The 22,046-nt window shown below is 43.4% G+C and overlaps 1 protein-coding gene across 1 annotated transcript in view; it reads right to left on the bottom strand.

The window, feature by feature from the left end:
* LOC137378580 (early endosome antigen 1) overlaps window positions 1-6,768 on the bottom strand; it is a 1,009,825-nt gene extending 1,003,057 nt beyond the window's left edge. The window contains exon 1 of the mRNA XM_068048885.1: window positions 6,651-6,768. Within this exon, the coding sequence (XP_067904986.1) occupies window positions 6,651-6,768 (118 nt within the window). The remainder of the gene's footprint in view (window positions 1-6,650) is intronic.
* Between the last annotated feature and the right edge of the window lie 15,278 nt (window positions 6,769-22,046).

Below are 22,046 nucleotides of genomic sequence, written 5' to 3'. Positions count from 1 at the left end.
GAGAGGTGAAGGTGTGACAGAAACCACACTGGCCAAATGGAAACATTAATTTCATCATATGGAACACTATTTGAACTTTTATTGGACATTGAACATAATTTGTATAAGAAGACCACAGAGCTGAACGGCTGAAAACATGGCTGCACATTTGCATTCTGAGAGACAGTTGCACAGAGAGTCAATGGGTTTCCCTGATTCAATTAGCGAGATGGGTTTTGTCAATAGCAGTGATCAAAAGACATTGACAGCAATTGCCTGTGTAAGAGCCAGCACTCCATCCCCCCACTGAGTGTGACTGGAGAACATTTGAAATCAACAATCCTCGCAGACGATGCTGTTTCAAACAAACAGCTGGTCAAATGACTAACCCACTGGCCAACCTGGGGACTTTTTGAATTGTGCTTCACAGAAAGGTTTGAGGTAGACTGCAATTGAACTTCAAGCAGAACGCGCCACTCTCTCCCTGTCTCTCTCTCTCTCTCCAGCAAAGTTCCAGGGACCCATGGAAGCAGCTTAAGCCTCAAGACAAAAGGACCTCTTCAGCCTTTTGGTACCAACAAAACTAGTTTGAAAGTTTGCACTGGGCCCCGACGAGAACGGCAAGACTTAACTCCAATCGAGGACTTTACATCCAAACTAAAAACAGTAACTGACTTTCATCTACTACTCCAAACCCTCCCCCTTTAATTCTTTCACCTCCTCTGTATCTATTTTTGTGTGTGCTTATCTCGGATGCAAGCTCGCGTGGTTGCGTCGCACATTTTTAGTAATTTTAACTGAGTTAGAGTGTTACAGTTAATAAACTTACATCTTTCTTGTTTGAACCTAAAAAAGCCTGTCTGTTTGGTTCATTTACAATTACAATTAGGGAGCAGTGAGTGAGACTCACTGAGGTGAAGCTAAAAACACCGTGTTTTAAAAGTTAAACCCTGTTACGGCCAAACTAGGAAAGGGGCGAGAGGGGAGCCTGAGACCCATTCCTCACCCGGTCGTTAACACAGCCAATAAAGTATTTTTGAAGTATAGTCACTGTTCTAATGTAGAAAAGGTAGCAGTCAATTTGTGCACAGCAAGCTCCCACTAACAGCAATGTGATGATGACCAGATAATCTGTTTTTGAGATGTTAATTGAGGGATAAATATTTTCCAAGATTCTTTGCTCGTCTTCGAAATAGTGCCATGGGATCTTTTACATCCACCACACAGGACAGACAGGGTTTCTAGAGTCATAGAGAGATACAGCACTGAAACAGGCCCTTCAGCCCACCGAGTCTGTGCCAACCAACAACCACCCACTTATACTAATCCTACATTAATCCCATATTCCCTACCACATCCCCACCATTCTCCTACCACCTACCTACACTAGGGGCAATTTACAATGGCCAATTTACCCATCAACCTGCAAGTCTTTGGCTGTGGGAGGAAACCGGAGTACCAGGCGGAAACCCACGTGGTCACAGGGAGAACTTGCAAACTCCGCACAGACAGTACCCAGAACCGAATCCAGGTCGCTGGAGCTGTGAGGCTGCGGTGCTAACCACTGCGCCGCCCAGTCTCATCCAAAAGACAGCACCTCCGACAGTGCAGCACTCCCTCAGTACTGCACTGGAGAGTCAACCGCGATTTTTGTGCTGAAGTCCTGGAGTGGGACTCAAACCCACAATCTTCTGACTCAAAGGTGAGAGGTTTACCAAATGATTCATGGCTGACACCTTAAAGAGCTCTCACACTCTAAAACACGCAACCAATTTTATATCACAGTATTAAAAAAATGTAGATGTGGTAACTGTATTAAAATAATTCATCAGTTGTTAGTACACACATTCAATGGATCTTCTTTCAAAAAATTATAATCCCAGAACATTTTCAGTGCATCTCGTATACTTAACAGGCTGTCCGCTCCTGTGATTAATAATCTTTAAGAAGTGTTAAGAAACACAGCAAGAATATGAAATACAGATCAGTTAAAGCAACTGAATTAATGTCAACATTTTCTCTAAATTGTAGTTGCAGACTCAAATGCCATGCAAGATTCCACTGAATTAATAAGCATAAGTAAAACTGTATAAATTGCAGGATTCACGTAATCCCACCATTCTTGATGATTCACACACATATTGTTCAAATAAAAGCAAAATACTGCAGATGCTGGAAATCTGAAATAAAACCAAAAAATGCCAGAAATACTCAGCAGGTCTGGCAGCATCCGTGGAGAGAGAAGCAAAGTCCACGTTTCAGGTCAGTGACCTTGCATCAGTTCTGATGAAAGGTCACCTGACCTGAAATGGTGACTTTGCTTCTCTCTCCACGGATAGTGCCAGACCTGCTGAGTATTTCCAGCACTTTTTAGTTTTATTGTTCAAATAACTTGATTTCAGGAAAGTCCAAGTATGAATGACCAGTACATGCTCAGTTAGGAAATCCCAGTCAAGCCACCAGGGAAGTGCACTACAAGTGGCCTCAGCACTCTCGTGTTGAGGGGTGGCAATATTGGCCAAGGCTCCCTCTCCTAAATCCTAAGTAATATGTCTGAAAGTTTGCACGTGCATCATTAAGTGAAAGCATAATGGCACTTGGCTATGATACACACCACCACACTCACTTCCCCACCCGCCCATCTATCACAGCTGAAATTAATTACAAAAGGTTCACAAAAGAATAATGAGCAGTGAGAATGTGAGTGATGCCCATGGAATTGTACATCAGTAAGGAATCAACAACTTTAGGACAGGGGAGAAAATTGACAATGAGAGGGTCAAAAAATGCAACAAACTTCCTTTTCCTACCTCAACAAATAAAAGTAACATCCTCAGTTTTAAATCACAAAATTTTCCCCCAAAGTATATGCCCTCATCAACAGGAGCTGGATTTCACTCATTACTTCTCAAAACATTAACCAGTCAGGATTTACTGAAATCAACATTGATGGCATCAAAAGGGTGCCTAGATTACATTTTTCTGTGTGCCAGATTAGCAAAATGTGAATATTTTGTCACATGAAACTTGTGTGGTGAATCAGCAAATTGTTCAAACTCATCTTGATCCCTTATCTAACAGAAGACCTGCATCAGAGAAAATAATTCCCTTTAGAATCTGCAATGCTTTGTACAAAAATAGATTTAAAGGCTGCTCCTCAGCGCTCTCACTCTTCCCTAGAAATCCTGCTACGGGATCTGAGGGACTGCAGTGAGGTGATCATTCCCAAAGACGGGAGGAAGAAGGCAACCTCTCAACCAACCAAGCAGGGATGGAAGAGGCCAAGTCAGCCAGCACTTCTGGACACTGCACCAAGAAGATCCAGGACCTCAGGAGAGCAGGAAAGGTGAGGGTGGCATAGCAATTTCAGGTGCCAGGCCCCACACTCTGACTTTCCCATCATCCTCCTGCACAGCACTCCTGAGAACAACACACCTCGCTGCTCCATTCATTCCTCTCTAACCCAGCACCTCAATTCCCCATCTGGACAGCCAGGACTAACACTCACCTTCATGCTATTGCCCTCTTGCAACCATGGCTCACAGTCACGCTCCACAAATGTTGCCCTTCCCTTTTCGCCACACAAGCCATTTCCAACATTCATAATTCTCTGCTTTCTCTCCTTGCAGGAGAAGACAGCACACAATGTCAGGGCAAGGCAGAGATCCCGGGGATGGTGGGGGGGGGGTTCACCGTGACAGCCACTGATCCACTGGAAAGCAGGTCTTGTTCCAGGAGGCCAGCAATGACCTGCCACGAGAGCCTGAGCCCCCTGAGGCATTGATACTCACGCATGTCTAAAAATCCTCTGCCTGTAGACTATGTGTTAGGGGTCTTTAGGGGTCTTTTCTCCTTCCAGCTGGATCACTGTGTCATACGAACATACAAATTAGGAGCAGGAGTCGGCCAGCCAGCCGCTTGAGCCTGCTCCGCCATTCAACACGATCATGGCTGATCTGATTGTAACCTCAACCCCACATTCCCACCTACCCCCAATAACCTTTCACCCCCTTGCTTATCAAGAATCTATCTACCTCTGCCTTAAAAATATTCAAAGATTCTGCTTCCACAGCTTTTCGAAGAAGAGAGTTCCAAAGACTCATGACCCTGAGAGAAAGAATTTCTCCTCATCTCTGTCTTAAATGGGCGACCCCTTATTTTTAAACAGTGACCCCTAGTTCTAGATTCTCCCACAAGAGGAAACATCATTTCGACATCTACCCTTTCATGACCCCTTAGGATCTTATATGTTTCCATCAAGTCACCCCTTACTCTTCCATCCTTACTGTGTCCATCCCTCTGCCCTGTGGAACAGCATGCGGGTGAGGCAAAGGTAACTGCTGCTGGTATTGGTGTTGCTGTTCTCCTTGCTCCTGATCAGAGGTGCAAGGTAGAGCTGAGTCAGCTGCTCCCTGCCATGGTGAAGGAGAGCAAATGGAAATGTAGCTGAAGATGGAAACGTAACTTCCAAGAAGTTGTCAATCACGTCAAGCTGTAAAAGTACACTCTGAGAAGGAGTGCTGTGAGCAGCAGCCTCTCACCTGGCCATGGCTGGAGCTCTTCAATTTCACTGATCAAAGACAACCCAGGCCGGTTTCACAGAAGTCGCACTCCCCGCTGTGCACTCACCTGGTTAACCCTGGCGAGTTGCTGACAGCTTGGAAAATAGATATGCTGGCTGTTCAAGACAGAATGCTTGGTTAAATCAGTACCTATTTGAATTAAATGACTTACCAGACAGCTGCACCGAGGCTCCCTGCTTGCCTCCGAGTTTGCTCAGGTGAAACCTGGAAGTGTGCAGGATGATGTTGGGATCCCTACCCAACGTCATTTTTAGGGGGTTTAACTCCCTGCACGCCCCCTAACCTGCCTCAACTTGCCTGCCAATACTCCCCCCTCCCCACCTCCCCATACACTCAGTTATTGCTGCTTCCTTGTTTCTGTGTTTTATGTTCTTAATCTGTTATTTCACAGGCACAAACATTTTTCAGACTACAGTTTAAGTGGTAGTCTCACGATTGAATGCTATTTGTAATTCACCATCTCCAGAGCTCAAACTTGAAATCTGTTATTGATACAGTAGTGTCAAATTTTACTGAAAGTGTTTGCGCAGTTGTTACTTCAGCAAAATATTACAAAGTAAAATGCGAGAACAACAAACACCAAAATACACAAAATAAAAGTATTGTCATTTCATGGCATTTTAAATTCCACTGTAATATTTGTACCAGTTGTCACTTAAACGTTTCTAAAACAAAAGAATGTATTCATGTCAAGGTGTATTAGATACTGCATAGTAATTATGTTTACACACATGCATATCTTGTCAGTTGCAGCATACCTTAAAATAAAATAGCCATGAAAAGGTGAAATCACTGATCAAAAAGAAAATGTGTACAATATATTTCAGAATAAGTTACCAATAATCCAGGCTAAAATATACTTGAGAATCTTTAGATACTAAAATCTGTTATGCCTTATTTAAAAATATTAGCATAATGAATACAGAAAGTTACAAGATTGTATTTTGATCAAGGTGATGAGCAGAACACAGCAACATTCAAACGTTTTATGAAAACTCAAGAAAAAAATAGTCTGACCTGGCCTCTCCCAAGCCTTAATCAATAGCATTCAAGCAAAGCACAAGATCCCTGAAAACTTTCAATATTAATTTTTCCTTGCCACTTTGGCACCTCCAAGTAATGGTGTGCACAAAGATCCTAACATTTTAAGTACCATACATTCCTAGCCATTTGCTACATAATACATATTGCACATGGCTTGGCCATGTGAGCCGCATGGAAGATGGCAGGATCCCCAAAGACACATTGTACAGCGAGCTCGCCACTGGTATCAGACCCACCGGCCGTCCATGTCTCCGTTATAAAGACGTCTGCAAACGCGACATGAAATCGTGTGACATTGATCACAAGTCGTGGGAGTCAGTTGCCAGCATTCGCCAGAGCTGGCGGGCAGCCATAAAGACAGGGCTAAATTGTGGCGAGTCGAAGAGACTTAGTAGTTGGCAGGAAAAAAGACAGAGGCGCAAGGGGAGAGCCAACTGTGCAACAGCCCCAACAAACAAATTTCTCTGCAGCACCTGTGGAAGAGCCTGTCACTCCAGAATTGGCCTTTATAGCCACTCCAGGCGCTGCTTCACAAACCACTGACCACCTCCAGGCGCGCATCCATTGTCTCTCGAGATAAGGAGGCCCAAAAGAAAGAAAGAAAAGAAAAAGAATATTGCACTGAAAACGTTTTTGATTTCTTCATATCTTTACTATTGTTATGCAGCAGGTCTAACCAACATAATTGTAAAGATATCATTCACCAAGTAACAATATTATATAAATATATAGCATCAATTAATGAAACCTTTGTTATAAAAACACATCTTCACCAACGAAATAAGACAACTTGGTTTTTTTGAAGTGGGAAGTTATTCTAAAAAATAATAGCATTAGTTAAAAGTTTGTTCTTACAGACGTGTTGGAAGAAAAGGTGTTGATTATTTTACAAGTGACAAATCTTTCGATTTCAAAACAAAACTGTTAACTTAATGAAAACATTTACCATAATCGGAAAAGTCATCTCTTACTAACGGTGCAACGATTTATACCTATGTAACGTTTAACCCTTTTTGTGCAATGTCACTTTTAGTCATCACTCACCTGTCCCAACCAGTTGAGTAGATGCTCCGGGTCTCCCGCCGCGGCCTCCTCCTCCTCCCGCTCCCGCTCCCGCCGCCGCCGCCTCCCCAGCCCTTTCCCACCGCCCGTTCACACTCATAACTCCCCGGCTGGGTTATGGCACCACTTGCCCCACAAGCTGTTCAGAAGGATAAAACAATGCCCAAATCCAAAGGTGGGGAGAGGAGTTTTAATGGAACATTGAAACGATGCTCCTTCCACCCCGTTACAGGTACCAACTCAATCACAGCCTCCCCCAGCCAAACTGCAGTTTGTGTTTGCCTCTGCAACCTGTCGACGCCATTTCGAGCCTCGCGATTGGCTCCCGCTGAAACCACAGAGACCACCGAACTCCCGCCGACGTAAGGGGCGGAGTGTAAATAGATTGACATCTCTTCAGCCGAATCAAGAGGAGGAACTGTGTGTCATTAGAAAGGATGCATCCAATCATCTTGAATGAGAGGCGGTACAATGTGGTCGACGCAAACGGCCGCGAAGGGAAAGCGTCGTTCATCATCTGGCAGTTGGGAGGGGGAAGAGATGCTGGAGAGATGGCAAAACAAGGGTCACTTGTCGAACTGATCACTGTATTGTAAACATTTGCTTGTGAGTTTAATAGGTAAACCAATATTATCTTGTACAAAAGTAAAATACAGCCGATGCTGGAAATCTGAGATAAAAATAGAAAATGCTGGATTACTGGGCAGCACTTTAACTGTACAAGTGAATGAGATTTGAGCGAGTTGAAAATCTCGCCCAACGTTCCAGGTTGATCACATTTCATCAGAACTGGTACTGCTGTAATAATTACATAGTTACAAAAAATGCACAGGGCTATGGCGGAAGAGCAGGGGAGTGGGACTAACTGGATAGCTCTACCAAAGGCTGACACTATGGGCTATGTGCCCTCTTTCCGCACTGTGGCATTCTATGGTTCAACCTTTGAAAAACTTTGATAAAGTGCTTTATTACATCTCTGAGAAACATTTCAAAGTGTTTTATGCCAATTAGTTCTGGATTTTTTAAAGGGTACTGGCTACACCACACCCTGCATACAGTAACATTCAACACACGGAAATTAAATATATTATTTTTTTTTGCTGGTGATGGCTGAGGAAAGAATGTTGGCTAGGACACGGGACAAACTCATTGGTTTGCTTCAAAATGTCTTTTTTTAAAAGGCTGTGAGACATGGTTTGGAATCCTTGGCGTCACCTGCTCCTGTTCACTCGAATATGGGATGGTTTTCTGGACCAATATGTTGAGGAACCAACTGGAGAACAGGCCATCCTAGATTGGGTATTGTGTAATGAGAGAGGAATAATTGACAATCTAGTGGTGCGAGATCCCTTGGGGATGAGCGACCATAATATGATAGAATTCTTCATCAAGATGAAGAGTGACATAGTTGATTCTGAGACTAGGGTGCTGACTCTTAGTAAAGGAAACTACGAAGGTATGACAGATTGGGAAACGTTACTTAAAGAGATGACGGTGGATAGGCAATGGCAAACATTTAAAGAGCGCATGGATGAACTGCAACAATTGTTAATTGTTTATCCCTGTCTGGCGCAAAAGTAAAACGGGAAAGGGAGCCAAACCATGGCTTACAAGGGAAATTAGAGATAGCATTAGATCCAAGGAAGAGGCATATAAATTTGCCAGAAAAAACAACAGACCTGAGGATTTGGAACAGTTTAGAATTTAGCAAAGGAGGACAAAGGGATTGATTAAGAAGGGGAAAATGGAGTACAAGAGCAAGCTTGCGGGGAACATAAAAACTGACTGTAAAAGTTTCTATAGGTATGTAAAGAAAAAAAGATTGGTGAAGAAAAATGTAGGTCCCTTACAGTCAAAAACAGGGGAATTTATTATGGGGAGCAAAGAAATGGCTGACCAATTAAATGCATACTTTGGTTCTGTCTTCACAAAGGAGGACACAAATATCATACCAGAAATGTTGGGGAACACAGGGCTTAGTGAGAGAGAGGAACTGAAGGTAATCAGTATTAGTAGAGAAATGGTGTTGGGGAAATTGATGGGATTGAAGGCCGATAAATCCCCAGGGCCTGATGGTATGCATCCCAGAGCACTTAAGAAAGTGGCCCTAGAAATAGTGGATACATTGGTGGTCATCTTCCAAGATTCTATAGACTCTGGAACAGTTCCTACAGATTGGAGGGTAGCTAATGTAACCCCACTATTTAAAAAGGGAGGTAGAGAGAAAGCAAGGAATTATAGTGGGGTACCCACTAGTGGGGTACCGCAGGGATCAGTGCTAGGACACCAGCTATTCACAATATATATTAATGATTTAAATGAGGGAACTAAATGTAATATCTCCAAATTTGCAGACGACACAAAACTGGGTGGGAGGGTGAGTTGTGAGGAGGATGCGGAGAGGCTTCAGGGTGATTTGGACAAGTTGAGTGAGTGGGCTAATGCATGGCAGATGCAGTATAATGTGGATAAATGTGAGGTTATCCACTTTGGTAGCAAAAGCAGGAAGGCAGATTATTATCTGAACGGCTATAAACTGAGAGAGGGGAATATTCAGCAAGACCTGGGTGTTCTCGTACACCAGTGGCTGTAGGTAAGCATGCAGGTCCAACAGGCGGTAAAAAAGGCAAATGGTATGTTGGCCTTCATGGCGAGAGGATTCGAGTACAGGAGTAGGGATGTCTTGCTGCAATTATACAGGGCCTTGGTGAGGCCACACCTGGAATATTGTGTGCAGTTTTGGTCTCCTTATCTGAGAAAGGATGTTCTTGCTATAGAGGGATTGCAGCAAAGGTTTACCAGACTGATTCCTGGGATGCCGGGACTGATGTATGAGGAGAGATTGAGTCAGTTAGGATTATATTTGCTGGAGTTCAGAAGAGTGAGGGGGGATCTCATAGAAATCTATAAAATTCTAACAGGACTTGACAGGGTAGATGCAGGAAGGATGTTCCCGATGGTGGGGGAGTCCAGAACCAGGGGTCATAGTCTAAGGATACGGGGTAAACCTTTCAGGACTGAGATGAGGAGAAATTTCTTCACCCAGAGAGTGGTGAGCCTATGGAATTTGCTACCACAGAAAGCTGTTGAGGCCAAAACATTGTATGTTTTCAAGAAGGAGTTAGATATAGCTCTTGGATCTAAAGGGATCAAAGGGTATGGGGCGAAAGCCGGAACAGGTTACTGAGTTGGATGATCAGCCATAATCATAATGAATGGCGGAGTAGGCTCAAAGGGCTGAATGGCCTACTCCTATTTTCTATGTTTCTATGAACTCAGATCACCCAGGGAAATGCCCTCAAACTGGTGATGTCCAGGGGTAATGCTTCTAAGTTGATGCTTATGAATGTAGAATGCAGTGAACAGTGCTAGTTGAGATGTCTGGGGACCATTCTTGCAGCATCTTGCTTGTTCTTCACACAACAACAATTTGCAGTTGTAGAGTGCCTTTAGTGCAGCAAAATGTCCCAAGGCAGGTGCTTCACAGGAGCATTATCAAACGAAACTTGACACGACGTCACATAAGGAAAGTTTCGGTCATAATAGGTGGCCAGTGGGCATGCAATTCCAGAGGGAGCTCCTTGCTGTGCATCCTCTACCCTTGGCCATTCACTGACATCCTTTGCCCTTTCTCCCCCAATCACCTTCCTTCCACAGTTTAAATGTCCCTGGCTGTAATAGAGGATGCATTTCAGCCCTAACTACAAGTTAACTGCTAGTTTTAAGCTGCCTCTGCCCATTCCAAATAATTGCTACATAACCATGCCTCCAAAGGGTTGATCGAGGCACTCATAATGCCTCCTTACGAGCAGCAATATCAACTGCCCCATTCTACTCTCCGCCTACCTACTTGGCCAGCATGCACATTGGGGGTAAATCTTTCCTATTTCCTTCGCATCCCACTAGATCATCCATCACCACTCTCTCCACATCTCCTTCCAAACTGTCCAAACAAGGCCGTTGCTATCCAAGATCTTATTGTGGGTAACTGCATCAACATCATAGCCTCGACAGAAACTTGGGTGAGGGTTGATGATACCTTTCTCCTAAATAAAGGATCCCTGCCTGGCGATACCCTCCAATTACTTCTCTGGCATCTTCTCCACCTTTAAGTAGGTCACCTTGCTCCACACCCCTCACTTCCCATTTAAGTCCCTCATTTTCTATTGCCCATCCAAGTACCATAAAGACTTTTTCACCAAGGAAAATTCACTGCTTTCCTCCCTCAGCCTCTGCACCAAGCAACTTCTCATCCTCGGTGACTTTAACTTCCATCTGAATTTGTCATGCTCTCTCTCCTCTGAATTCACTGCACTCCTAAATTCCCTCAATTTCTGCGTCCATGTAATCTTCCCAATTTGTATTCAATGCCACCCCGTTGACCTTGCCATCCCACGTGGCCTCGCGACTCCAATCATGTTGATCACCGATAAGGGCATAATAAAAACAGAAAATGCTGGAAATACTCATATTCTGATACATTCTGATGAAAGGTCACAGACCTGAAACGTTAACTCTGCTTCTCTCTTCACAGATGCTGCCTGACCTGCTGAGTATTTCCAGCACTTTGTGTTTTTACTTCAGATTTCCAACATCAGCCGAATTTTTCTTTTATTACAGACAAGGTCATCTCTGATCACTTCCTTGTATTGTTCTCCATCCACATCCCTTTCCCCTTCCGAATCCTACTTCCTTCTGTATCCGCCCCTAGAAATAAAAACTCTTCTCATTCACTTACAACCGCATTTTCAAAATCCCAATGGTCTAGCCTTTAGCCCTCCATTCACCATGATATTTCTGCAGCTACCACACCACATAATCAACTCCACCTCTGATGCCCTGGGCCTCACTAATGGTGACACATCCTGTGGACTGGTGTGCACTACCACGACGCCAGTGGCTACAGCAGCTTGGCAACAGACACCAACGTCAAAAACAACAACTCACAGCATCACTTGCCAACTTCACATGCAGCACATGCGGCAGAACCTGCCTGTCAAGGATTGGCCTTCACAGCCATCAGCAATGGTGCACCAAAAGACACACCACCTAAATGGATTGTTTGCTACATGTCCATCATCTTTTATAGATGCAAGTATGCCAACCAACATTGCATAGGAATAGAGGTCAAATCAGAATGGTCCATGATCCCAGATTCATTGAAGACTCTAAGATAAATGGGATGAGATTGAAGACGACACCTTGGGCAGAGTCTACGCATTCCGCTTCCATACAGCCCAGTCCACACACATCTGCTCTGGATTCCAAGAACTGTTATCCTGTTTCTAAATCAGGCTGTTTGATCAAACCACCCTTATGTTACCATGGCTGATGTACTCAAATGTTTCTACTACTGTTTTGTACCACATATGTTTATCTTCTATTACTGTTGTTGAATTGTGTATGGTTAACTTTTACTTATTTGAGGGAGATGTGTTTCTGTTTGAGAAGAGGGGGATGTGTTTCTGTTTGAGAAAAGGGGGATGTTGTGCCAGCAGTGTAAGAGCTGTGATATAACACACCATGTGACCTCTGGATGGGTGGCAGTCTTAAGTAAGTACCTCTACAGTGAAGACCTGTGTGTATATGAGCTCCGTCACGGCAAGTAACTACCAGGACGCTACAAGGATGTCCTTAAACCCTCCCTAAAAAAGGTGATATCTCCACTGATTCGTGGGAATCTCTTGCCCGAGACCACCCAAAATGGAGAAGAAGCATCTGCGATGGTGCCAGGCAGTTCGAACAACGTCGACAAGCCCAGGAAGTGACCAAGTGCAAACAGCGGAAAGGAGCGTTCGAAATTTCGAGCATCCCATTCACTCGCATCACCAAACACCACCTGCCCCACCTGTGGCAGAGCATGCAGATCCAGAATTAGACTATTCAGTCACCCAAGGACCCATAACCCTAAAGTGGAAAAAAGTCATCCTCGTTCCCGAGGGACTGCCTAAGAAGAAGGTATATATAGCACCACCCTGAAATAAAGAATTCACATTACTGCGTTACTGATCCCGCCTTGAGTGGCCAGTGCTTTATGTATAGTAGCAGCTAACATAGAAGTTAAGTGAACTCACAACAGGGATATGAGGAAAGACCAGGAGAGTGGGACTAATTGGATTGTCCTTCGAAACAACCAGCGCAGACTTGATGGGATGACTGGTCTCATTCTGTGCTGTTTTATCCTTTGATTCTGTGCCCTCTCTGAGCCCATCTTGTCCATGAAATTCACTTCCTTCTCTCTTGACCCAATTCTCACAGAATTACTGACCGCCCAACTTCCCTTTCTGGCCTCCATGGTAGCTGATATTGCTAATGGTTCTCTCTCCATAGTTACTGCCTCCTCTCCTTCAAATCTGTTGTCATTACCCTTCTCCTCAAAAAAAACCCTGGCCCCTCATCCTTGAAAACCATCACCCCATCGCCAATCTTTTTTTCCTCTCCAAAGTCCTTGAATGTGTTCTCACCTCCCAAATCCATGCCCATCTTTCTGGAAACGCCATATTTGAATCCCTCCAATAATGTTTCCACCCTTGCCACTGTAGCAAAATGGCTCTTAACAAAATCATGAAAGAGATCCTGCTTCAGTGATCATGGAAAGCTATCCCTCCTCATTTTTCTTGACCTATTTGCAACCGATTACATAGTTGACCACACAATACTCCAACACCTCTCCATCTTCATCCAACTTGATGGGACTGCAGTCACCTGGTTCCATTCTTACCTATTCAGTTGAAGCAAAGAATTACCTCCAATAGCTTCTCTTCCCACTCCTGCACAGTTATCTCTGGTGTCCCCCAAGGATCTATCCTTGGCCCCGTCCAATTTTTCAACTACATGCTATCTCTCAGTGACAACATTTGATAACACAGGATCAATTTCCACACGTACATTGACAACACCCAGCTCTACCTCACTCCTACCTCTCTCGACCATCCTGTTACGACCAGGCGAGAAAGGGTCTAGGAGTTCCCTCTCAGCCTTCTGAAGAAGGGTCACTGACCTGAAACGTTAACTCTGCTTCTCTCCACAGATGCTGCCAGACCTGTTGAGTATTTCCAGCATTTTTTGTTTTTATCCCTCTCAGCATTTGCCTGGTTTAACTGTAACAGGGTTTAATTTTAAAACACCATGTTTTTAGTTCCCCTTCATTGAATCCTTGTTCACTGCTCCAATTGTAAGTCAAAGAAATCAAACAGGTTTCCTGAGATTTAAACAAGAAAGGTAGAAGTTTATTCATCTTAAACTCTAATCCAGTTAACAACTATGAATATGCGACGTGACCACACTAGCATGCATTCACAATAAACACACGCACAGATAGAGACAGAAAAAGTAAAAGGAATAAAGGGGTAAAGATTGTGGCAATATCTGGTAGTTACAGTCCTTTAAGTTCAATGTGGAGTCTTTGGTTGCTGGTAAGTCTTGCAATTCATTGGGGCCCAGTTCACGCTTCTACTTGTTCCAGTGTAGAAGTCTTTTCTCTCTTGAGGTTTACGTGTCTTTCGTGGGTCCAGTGGCTTGGGACAAAGTGAGAGAGAGAGAGTGAGGCTTCCTTGTTCCAGCTTCAGTTGCACACTGCCTTCTGTTCCTTTCTGTGGCACAATTCTAAAAATTCCAGGTAGCCCAGCAGGTTGGTCATGTGACTAGCTCCTTATTTGGAACATTCTCTCCTGTGAGGTTTGTGGATTGTATCACCTTAGCACTCTCTGGAATGTGCTCCCTTACACCTTCAATGTCTGGTAATCAAAATCCATTTGGGTTAATTGGAGCAGGGAATAGTCCTTTGTCTCCACAAGCAGCGTCTCTTAGTTTGCAAATGCCCTTCCAGCCCAGTGTCTGGTGATCTTCAAACAAGTCATTTCTTCACTCCAGCAACAGTTTAAATCAATGTTCATATGACAAAATTAATATGCCTCATTCTTGGCAGGTGGGGGTCTGAATGACACCTCCACACCCAGCGGAATGAAATGTGATTTTTTAAAAGAGCATTTCATAAAAAGGGACTGGAGCACACACATGCATCTCTCTCATTCATTCAGAAACCTAACAATTATTACAGCCTGTTTTCTCTGGGTAGCAGTGCTGCTTTAAATGGCCCTTTTTGGCATCCCAATAAACATGTGGTTTGGGGGGAAGTTTTTCCAGTTTTCACATTTCCATGACTGCCTAAGGTGTCTTTGTTCTTGTTGAGGTTTGCAGGGGGAGGGTTACATTTAATTAGCCTGAGGTGGAGTTCTACTCAGAGGCGGCGGCAGTGGGCGGTCCCACTCTGAACTGTCTTTCAGTGCTTTGATGAGTCATGAGGGCTTTTCACCTCAGGGAATGGCTGGTTCCCTTTTTTCCTGACTGTGGGGAAGGATTCTTTGCTATTCTCCCCTTTGTCCTCTGGGACACTCCTGCTTGTAGGTATTTGTCTAGATCCTACTGCACTCCTGTGCGGCACTTGGACTAAGTGAGGCATCATCCTCGCGGTTTCTCTGCCCCCTGGAGGACTTTGTTTGTCTCTGCAGGTTCCTGTAAATGCTGTTAGCAGCTCTGGTGGGGTCTGTCTACTTTCTGCATTTACATAGGTGGATGTGGGGTCTAACTTTTCAAATATTTTGGGGTTGGCTGACCAGACAGTAGGGGTTTTCATTAGGGAATCTTCCTGGACTTTTTTTAACCTGGCCCTTTTGATCCGTTTTTCCCTTTCCTTTCTAACCTTTTGCCAGCCTTGTGCCTACTTGACCCCTTTTGTTCTCGGCAGGGGTCCCTTACAGTTCACCAGCCCTGTGCTGGAGGGTCCTCCAAACACTGATACAGGACTAAGGGGTGCAGATTTCACTGTAGGTTGGGGTTTCCCCTCAATCTGGCAGCGATAATTATGGAGGGTTTTAACCTACAGATAGACTGAAAAAATCAGATGGGCAGAGGTAGCCTAGATGAGAAGTACATAGAATGTTTTCAGGATAATTTCTTGGAACAATATGTTCTGGAACCAACCAGAGAGCAGGCTACACCATACCTGGTATTGTGCAATGAGATAGGAATAATTAATGACCTCATAGTTAAGGCGCCCCCAGGTAGCAGCGATCATAATATGATTGAATTTTACATTCAGTTTGAGGGAGAGAAGAGTGGGTCGAAGACTAGTATTTTAAACTTAAATAAGATCAATTATGAGAACATGAAAGAAGAGCTAGCTAAAGTGAACTGGCAAATTAGGTTAAGGGATAGGTTAATAGAGATGCAGTGGCAGACATTTAAGGGGATATTTCAGAATACACAGAATAAATAAATTTCAACAAGAAAGAAAAATTCCAAGTGTGGGACCCGCCATCCGTGGTTAACTAAAACAGTTAAAGATTGTATCAAACTTAAAGAAAAAGCCTATATTTGTGCAAAGATGGGAGGCAGGTCAGAAGATTGGACAGAATATAAAAAAAAGCAAAGAAGGACTAAAAGATTGATAAGGGAGGTAAAATTAGAATACAAGAGAAAACTAGCTAGAAATATAAAGACAGTAAGAGTTTCTATAGATAATTTAAAAAAGAAAAGAGTTAAAGTGAGCATTGGTCCTATAAAAAGTGGGTCCGGGGAATTAATAATGGATAATAAGGAGATGGCGGATGAATTTAACAGATATTTTGCATCGGTCTTCACTGTTAAGGATATAAGTAACATCCCAGTATTAGCTGTAAGCCAGGAAATGGAATGGAGGGAGGAACTCAAGAAAATTACAATCACCAGGGAAGTGGTACTGAAAAATTGTTGGAGCTGCGGGCTGATAAGTCCCCGGGTCCTGATGGACTTTATCCTAGGGTGTTAAAAGATGTGGCTAGTGAGATAGTTGATGCGTAGTTTTAATTTTCCAAAATTCCCTAAATTCAGGGAAGGTTCCTTCAGATTGGAAAATAGTGAATGTAACTCCTTTATTCAAAAAGGGCAGGAGACAGAAAGCAGGAAACTACAGGCCAGTTAGCTTAACATCTGTCTTAGGGAAAATGTTAGAAGCTATTATTAAAGATATTATAGGCATTTAGAAAAATTCAAGGTAATCAGGCAGAGTGAACATGGTTTTGTGAAAGGGAAATCATGTTTAACCAATTTATTGGAGTTCTTTGAGGGAGTTACATGTGCTGTGGATAAAGGGGAACCAGTGGATGTATTGTACTTAGATTTCCAGAAGGCATTTGATAAGGAGCCACATTCAAAGGTTATTGCAGAAAATAAAAACTCATGGTGTAGGAGGTAACATATTGGCATGGATAGAAGATTGGTTAGCTAACAGGAAACAGAGAATAGGCATAAATGGGTCATTTTCTGGTTGGCAAGCTCTAACGAGTGGTGTGCTACAGGGATCTGTGTTGGGGCCTCAACTTTTTACAATTTATATAAATGACTTAGATGAAGGAACCAAAGGTATTGTTGCTAAATTTGTTGATGACACAAAGATCAGTAGGAAAGAAACTTGTGAAGAGGACATAAGGAGGCTACAGAGGGACATAGATAGGTTAAATGAGTGGGCAAAGACCTGGCAAATGGAGTATAATGTGGGAAAGTGGAAAATTGTCCACTTTGGCAGGAAGAATAAAAAAGAAGCATATTATTTAAATGGTGAGAGATTGCAGAGCTCTGAGATGCAGAGGGATCTAGCTGTCTTAATGCATGAATCGCAAAAGGTTAGTATGCAGGTACAGCATGTAATTAGGAAAGCTAATAGAATGTTATCGTTTATCGTGAGGGGAATTGAATACAAAAGTAGGGAGGTTATGCTTCAGCTGCATAGGGCATTAGTGAGACCACATCTGGAGTACTGCGTACAGTACTGGTCTCCTTATTTAAGGAAGGATGTAAATCCGTTGGGCGCAGTATAGAGAAGGTTTACTAGACTAATATCTGGAATGAGCGGGCTGTCTTACGAGGAAAGATTGGATAAGCTAGGCTTGTATCCGCTGGAATTTAGAAGAGTAAGAAGCGACTTGATTGAGACATATAAGATCCTGAGGGGTCTTGACAGGGTGGACGTGGAAAGGATGTTTCCCCTTGTGGGATAATCTAGAACTAGGTCACTGTTTAAAAATAAGGGGTCGCCCATTTAAGACACAGATGAGCAGAAATTTGTTCTCTCGGAGGGTCATGAGTCTTTGGAATTCTCTTCTTCAAAAGGCAGTGGAAGCAGAGTCATTGAATATTTTTAAGACAGAGCTAGATAGATTCTTGATAAGCAAAGGGGTGGAAGGTTATCGGGGGTAGGTGGAAATGTGGAGTAATCAGTTCAGCCATGAACTTATTGAATGGCGGAGCAGGCGTGAAGGGTCGAGTGGCCTACTCCTGCTCCTAATTCGTATGTTCGTATGTGACAACTCCTACAGTACTCCACCACATCTTTGTGGAGTTTAAGCCAGTCAAACTGCTGTCTTATGCAGGCTTTGGTTTTTGTATACCAACATGTACAGCCACTGCAATCTCATGGGCCATTCTTAATATTTATCTCTGGTACCTCTACAGCACCACTAACTAGTAAACCACTGTCCACTCCTTGCTCTCAGGTCTGTGAGGAGAACTCCATTTCCTTATCAGAACTTCATTCCTTAAATAGTAACAATCAGGGACTCGCTCTGCTTCAATTTTAGACTGGGCAGCCTGTGCTAACTCTCTCAGTACTGGCTCAGCTCGCTGAGCCTCAGCTAGGGTCGATCCATTTAATTCATTTCCTGGGTCTTCTAACTTTCCAAAGAAAGTCACAGATAGACAGACCTCATGTCCATCTGCCTGCAGTGCCAATTCAGTCTCCTCTGGGGGAGCTGGTTTGATCATGGCCTCAGTCATTACACATTCAGGGAAACTGCAGGAGACCGTCTCATGCAACTGCCCTATCTCTCTGACCTCCTGCGGTCTCTCTACCACTACTGGGAAAGCTACCACCTTCATCCCCCCCAGATCATTACCTACGAGCAGGTCAACCCCATCCACAGGCAAACTAGGGACAATGCCTACGGTCACCAGTCCCGAAACTAGGTCGCACTCCAAGTGTACCCAGCCTAAAGGTACAGGCATACGCTGCCCTCCAATACCATTCACCACCATTCTGGAGTTTTCTGCATTCTCTGAGGGAAAGGTCAGGCCTTTTCCCAGTAAAAGGGACCTAGTGGCCCCTCTGTGCCTCTGAGGATTACTATGGGCTTGCTTGCCCCACTCGAGGGGTATGAGGTTACTCTCCCTTCAGACACAAAACCCTGATAACCTTCAGGAATCCTGTTAAATTTTCCTGCACTTGCAACATTACACTTCCTGGGTCTCAATCTTACTGCAGTTAAAGCTTGTTCTGCTGTGCTTTCCATCAGGGTCCCTTCTTCTCTGAGCGGGTGTGCCCTGATTAACCCTACTGATTTTCCCCTTAGTTTCCAGCAGTCAGCTCTTAAATGCCCTGCCTTATTACAATGGAAGCACACAGGTCTCCAGGTCTCACTCCTGCATTACAGCACCTTCCTTTTCAGCTGGAGGAGTGTCTCCTGCTTTTCTTCCCCTCCCGGGACTGCTTGGGCTTCTCACCCTATGTCCTTTTCGGATTTGTGGGGGTGATTAGGAAAGCTTTTCCCTGAGGAAACTGACTTATAAATAAGAGCACACTCATTGGCCAGGACTGCTGCCTGCTGGGCTCTATGAGCCTTCTGCTCTTCTACATATGTGTTTATAGAGAGTGGGGAAAGTTTTTGAATTCCTCAAGCAAAATTACTTCTCTGAGATTTTCATAGCTGAGTTGTACTTTAAGAGCCCTTAGCCACTGGTCAAAAGGCAGTTCTCTCAAACTCCAGGTAAGTTTGATCAGCTTGCTTCTTGAGGGTTCTAAACTTTTGGTAATAGGCTTCCAGTACTAACTCAAATGCCCTGAGCATATAATTTTTTGTCAGTTCATAATTTGATGAACTCTCATCTGGCAACAGAGAATAAATCTCATGGGCTTTTCCGACTAATTTACTCTGTAACAGCAGAGTCCAAGCCTCAGCTGGCCACTTTAACTGCCTTGCCAGTTTATCAAAAGACACAAAAAAGGCTTCCACGTCTCCCTCATTGAATTTTGGGATCAGTTGGGAGAATTTTTACGATTCTGTACCCAGCCCTGAATTACGCTCCTCCCTATTGGTCATGCTTTCACTGGGGTTACTCTGTCACCCCCTAGTTAAGTCTCAGCTCTCTTTCTTCGCATTCTTTCCAGAAGGCTCTTTCTCTCTCCTGTCTCTCTCTTTCTTTCTCCTCTCTTGCTTTCTCTCTCTCCTCTCTCTCTCTTTTTCTTCACGTTCCTTCTGGAAGTCTGTTTCTTTCTCTCTTTCCTAAAATTAAAGTTTTCTCTGTTCCAATTATATCTTTGCTAACAATACCCTGTCGAAGTCTACTTATAACCCTGTTTCTGCTTCTTGAGATTCAAGGGAAAATGATTGGCCGCTAGTCTTAAGAGTTCAGACTTTCTAGCCTTGCCACATACAGTGATCCCACACTGCTCAGCCATTTCCTCAACTCCTCCATAGACAGTGCTTTTAATTTATCCAAAGTTACTTCACCCTGGCTTGGGGAGCTACTAGCTTCAGTCGCAAACATGTTAGTATTCAATCACATACAACTGCAAGAAAACCTGTATTGAAACCTTTTTTCTTTCTTGATTGGGAACAATTTGACTTCCCGCTTTCAATTTCTCGTTTGTCTGTGGGTCAAATCTCGGAAGCTAGCCCCCGAATTTCTGTTACGACCAGGTGAGAAGTGGTCTAGGAGTTCCCTCTTAGCCTTTGCCTGATTTAATTGTAACAGGGATTAATTTTCAAACACCATGTTTATAGTTCCCCCTTAATGAATCCTTGTTCACTGCTCAAATTGTAAATCAAAGAAATCAAACAGGTTTCCTGAGATTTAAACAAGAAAGGTAGAAGTTTATTCATCTTAAACTCTAATCCAGTTAACAACTACAAATATGCGACGCGACCACACTGGCATGCATACGCAATAAACACACATGCAGATAGAGACAGAAAAAGTAAAAGGAATAAAGGGGAAAAGTTTGAGGCAATATCTGGTAGTTACAGTCCTTTAAGTTCAATGTGGAATCTTGGTTGCCGGTAAGTCTTGCAATTCGTTGGGGCCCTGTTCACTCTTCAACTTGTTCCAATGTAGAGGTTTTTTCTGTCTTGAGGTTTACGTGTCTTCCGTGGGTCCGGTGGCTTGGGAGAAAGCGAGAGAGAGAAAAAGAGAGGCTTCCTTGTTCCAGCTTCAGTCGTACACTGCCTTCTGTTCCTTTGTATCACCTTAGCAGACTCTGGAATGTGCTCCCTTACACCTTCATTGTCTGGTGATCAAAATCCATTTGGGTTAATTGGAGCAGGGAATAGTCCTTTGTCTCCACAAGCAGCGTCTCTTAGTATTCAAATGTCCTTCCAGCCCAGAGTCTGGTGAAATTCAAACAAGTCATTTCTTCACTGCAGCAACAGTTTAAATCAATGTTCATATTGTCATGATCCTGTACTTTTTTCAGAATATGCGGTTTGCCTTTAAGGCTTGCAATGGATCAGTACTGCTTTTTAAGAGCTGGCAAGCCTTAGGAGTTATAGGAAGGTGCATTTTCGTTGCCTTAGAAACAGCCATTTGGAGACTGCGATTCAAAGGGTGCATTCTCGATACCATGGAAACACCACTGGGAGGGAGCCTGATGCGATACATTTGTTACAATTCAGTTTGAACTGGCAGTTAGTAAGACAGTTTGAACACACAGACAGAAGACACAGACAGCTGTGGTGTCAGCACTGAAAAAGAGCTCGCAACCATTTAAACTGAAGGAAATAGGATTTTTGTCTGTTTAATTATTATCTCTCAAAATTCTAAAAAGTCAAGCCAAGACAGAGATCTCTGGTAATTTAAATTGAAGAAAGGGAAGTTAGACTGTGACAATCTTTTATCCCTTAAAAAGTCAGATTGATTCTGTTGAAAGTGTTTGCAAGTCGTTAATTGTTGAAATTCACTAGACTTCAAACAACATTCTGCGGGGACTTCGAACAACATTCTGCGAGGACTTCGAACAAAATTCTGCGGGGACTTCGAACAACATTCTGAGAGGACTTCGAACAACATTGGACTGTAAATTTGCAAGGACTCTAATTTTTCTATTTTTAAACGTTCATAGTGTTTAAGAATTTAGTTCTTTTAATTAAAGAGTTAATTTGTTGATTTAAAGACACCCGGTTTGGTTAGCCTCAATTGGGGGGTTAATAGATGGTACAATTTGGTGGGTCTTTCTTTAATTTGGAAAGTTTTTTAATGATATGTTAGCTGATCTGTGGAACGACGGGATTGAATTAATAGTGTGTTGGTCCCACCACAATCAGAATCATATATTTTGATTGGGGGCTTTGA

The sequence above is a fragment of the Heterodontus francisci genome, chromosome 17 (assembly GCF_036365525.1).
Source record: "Heterodontus francisci isolate sHetFra1 chromosome 17, sHetFra1.hap1, whole genome shotgun sequence".
Classification (NCBI taxonomy): Eukaryota; Metazoa; Chordata; class Chondrichthyes; order Heterodontiformes; family Heterodontidae; genus Heterodontus; species Heterodontus francisci.
The sequence above is the reverse complement of the archived record's forward strand: the minus strand, read 5'-3'. Positions and strand labels throughout refer to the sequence as shown.